The sequence below is a fragment of the Lactuca saligna genome, chromosome 4 (assembly GCF_052625555.1).
Source record: "Lactuca saligna cultivar CGN05327 chromosome 4, ASM5262555v1, whole genome shotgun sequence".
Lineage (NCBI taxonomy): Eukaryota > Viridiplantae > Streptophyta > Magnoliopsida > Asterales > Asteraceae > Lactuca > Lactuca saligna.
This window is the reverse complement of record NC_136420.1, coordinates 199,965,626-199,969,242: the sequence shown is the minus strand read 5'-3', so window position 1 is coordinate 199,969,242 and position 3,617 is coordinate 199,965,626. Positions and strand designations below refer to the sequence as shown.

At 49.3% G+C, this 3,617-nt stretch overlaps 1 protein-coding gene across 1 annotated transcript; it reads right to left on the bottom strand.

Annotated features, from left to right (window-relative positions):
- Positions 1-495: 495 nt before the first annotated feature.
- On the bottom strand, positions 496-1,737 carry LOC145040432 (uncharacterized). Its single transcript, XM_078988362.1, has one exon. The coding sequence runs from the start codon at positions 1,735-1,737 to the stop codon at positions 496-498; it is 1,242 nt and encodes a 413-aa protein (XP_078844488.1).
- Between the last annotated feature and the right edge of the window lie 1,880 nt (positions 1,738-3,617).

Here is a 3,617-nt window from a genome sequence, read left to right as displayed (position 1 = left end):
TTGATCGCCCTATTACGGTCCCCCGTGGACCCTTTTCTTCTACTTAACTTGTTTTACCCCTGGCCTGATCTTCAGTTTATGTTCGATGACCTTCCTTTCTACTCCCACCATGTCTGTAGGAGTCCATGCGAACACATGTTTGTAGCGTTGGAGCAAGTCGACCAGCGGTCTTCTCGTGTGATTTGGGAGGTCACATCCAACGCTGACCGGCTGATCAGGGTATCTTTCATTGATTACATCCTTCCCCTTTATGGGACTTCCCCTGGGTCTTTTGGACCCTTTGGTTATTTCTGCTGGCTTCATGACTGTATAGCATTGCAATTCTTTGGGCGGAGTGGCCAGTATCGTGGTTTCGCCATTCGGTGTGTCGAATTTCATGATCCCATGCATGGTTGATGGTACCACCCCTAGCTTCAAGAGGGCTGTCCTTCCTAGGATGATATTGTGTTCTGCTGAATGTCGGATGACCACAAAGTCTATCAAGGCAGTTTTCTTTCATTTCTTGTCATGGCTAGTGATTGTCAGGGGGAGATGGATTGTGCCCAGCGGCCATAGGCTATGGCCGGTAGATCCCACCAGCCTACCAGTCGTAGGTTGCAAGTTGTCTTTCCAGCAATCTGGGAGGAACCGGAAACAATGCTCATAGATGATGTCTGCTGAACTGCCAGTGTCGACATAGACCCTATGGATAGTCACGTCTATGATAGATGCTTGTATTATCAGCGGGTTGTAACCTTTCCAACCATCCGGCCGGGGATCCTGAACGGAGAACGTGAGCGCGCGTGTTGAAGGTTTAACGGTCGCTTGCTCTCCCCGTTGTTCCTCCCTACTTCTTTTACTACGTATCATGAATATCTCCCTGGGCTGAACCCCTTCGCGGGGTGGGCCCTTGGCATTCTCAGCATCAAACTTGGCGTACAGGCTTCGCGCCACCTCCACCAGATCTCCTTTGAGTTGTTTCTCCTCCATCTCCTTCTTTAGTACCGAACAGTATTGACTCTTGGGCGCCTTGGCCGACTGCTGTTTCTCAGACACCGCGTACACTTCTGGGTGGCGACCCCATCTATCGTCTTTAACAAATGGTCGGAAATGCATCAGTGGTCTTCTTGCTTGGCCATAGTGTCTTCCTCCCCCTTGGAAGTCCGTATGACTCGGGTGGTGATGCCTGGTCGTCATGGCATTCAAGTAGGCTTGCTTGGCTGTTTCACCATCCTCCTTCCGTAGATATCGGTCTACCCTTTCTTTCAACTCGGCTCGTGTTAAGGGTTTCTTTCCCACGAGTTTTTGTGACAAAGGGCCTGGCAGGAGTCCCCATGGGAAGGCACCGGCTATAAGGCCTTCGTCATGCCCTGGTACATCCAACGTGGCATTTGTGAATCTTGTAAAGTATTCTCGCACAGTTTCCCCCTCTCTTTTCTTACAACCTATAATGAAATGAGAGTCCCCTTTGTATTTGCATAACTGCGTGAAGTTCGTGAGGAAAAGGTATTTGAGTTGAGAAAAGTTTGAAATGCTGCCCGATTGTAACGTTTTGAACCACGTGCCGACATTGCCATCGAGTGTCGTCGGGAAGTATGTGCACCATAACTTCTCGTTAAGCTTTAGCGACGTCATCATCCATTCGTATGTGTCGATGTGACTGTCCGGGTTGGTGGTTACATTATACGTTTTGAGTGTCGGGAGATTTGCGGTATTTGGTATTTCATAATCCAATAGCTCTCTGACGAACGGAGACATTACGCTTCAGGAAAAACGATCCTGGCCTGGGATAGTCGACGTCCCCTTCTGTAATTGGGAGTTCATACCATACGGCAGTGACGTGAGGTAGTCCGAACTTGGTCCGTAAAAGGGGTATGGATGGAATGGTAACTGGAGGGGATAACTAGTGGAGAAAGGGTGTATGGATGTAGCGGGGTTGATCATTACCGGCTGTTGCAGGCTGTTGTTGGCAGGGATAGTCGGTCCGGTCCATGTACTGGCCGTCCGGTAAATGGGTGGTGAGTGGTTCATCATGGATTGAGCCAATGGTGGAAATAAGGTTGCGGAACTCTTTCCACCCAACATCTGAAATGGCGATGGTGTTGCAAATGACGGTGAAATGTTGAAAATGTGGCTCCATGGGGGTGTTGTCGAGTGGATTGCTCGTACCTTTTGCAGCGGCGACGCGAAGAACGGAAACATCTAAAGCTGTGTAGACAGAAGTAGCTCCACCGGAGTTGATCCTTGCTGAGGAAATCATGGTTGTGAAACATTTCTGGTAGCTGTTGTAGAACGTCCTTCACCCAAAACGGCCCGGTTGGTCGCTGTAGGCGGTGGTGTTTCATCCAACATCGTCATGGGACGTATGGGACTAGTTGGTTGTCCCTCGTTACCATTGGACACCATTGATGTTTGTTTTCGTGCTTTTTGCTTGTGTTTTTCATCTCACAAACAGATGGTGCCAAATGATTGAACCTTGTCCCTCGTAATACCTTGCTTCTGCTTCACGGATGAACTCTTCTTGGTTGCCTGGTTATCACTGCAAGATCACAGAGAACAAGGGCCGTCAGCCGCTTTCCGGGAGGGGCTCTCGGAAGAACACTCCGACAGTCAAGTTAGGGAATGATTTAGGGGTTGTGTATGCGTTCTCTAGAAGGGCCAGAGAACTTACCTCGTTGGTCTGAGAGTGCATCCTTTATACCTAGCGCTCCTGCCTGGTCCGTACCAGACGAGATCGCTTTTGGGAGACAGGATCAGAGACGCTGATTGGAGGGTCATGCGCCCTCAACTGCTAGAGCGCTCTCGTTGGCTATGACGGTAATGCTCTGATCCTACTGTTTGTCTCCTGACCGTACCTTTTGTCATTGAGCAAGGAGTGTCACTTGGCGGGCGCGAGCCTTCCACCTGGGCGTTTCGCTCCAGGGGGCGCTAGCGGGCACTGAGCCTGCTGGGCTGAGCCAGGCTGGTGTGCTCGACTCGAAGGTTTGGATGCGGCTCTGATGTGCTGCCCTAGGCACACCATCAATGAACATTAGCTGAAAACCTGATTTTTCAGATCCTAGCATGTAACAGCCCAAAATCCAGGTTAGCTTTATGGCCTTCTATTTTGGAGAGTTGGCATTTTAGTCCCTTGAAGATGAAAAGATGAATTGGTGAGTACGCTGGGCGTACTAGGGAGTACGCCGCGCGTACCCGCGCGCTTAATTTATACGCGTGTTCATCTGGGTACACTGGGCGTACCCAAGGTTACGCCAGGCGTAACCGGTCCAGATGCAAAATCCTAATTTGTGGCCTTGCACTATAAAAGGAACATGTAGTCCTTTTCCCTAGCCACCATACACCCTTGAGAGAGCCCTTGAAGAGCTGAGATTCGTGCTTTAGATTGTGTGTGAGTTTTTGAGCTTGAATTTGTCTTTTCAAGGTGAAGAAGGAGAAGAAGGAGCCATTGTTGGAGCTTGAAGTTGAAGAACAAGTGTACATCCGAGTTCTACAGTGGTTGGAGATCCTTCCTGAGGTAAAAAGCTGAAAGCCTTCCTTGTTCTTCATAAGTTTTTCTTGTTGGACCATTTTTAGGGTTTTCGGTTCAAAGTTGGAGAATTTATGTGCAAAGAGTATCCATAAGCTTAGATCTGACCTTT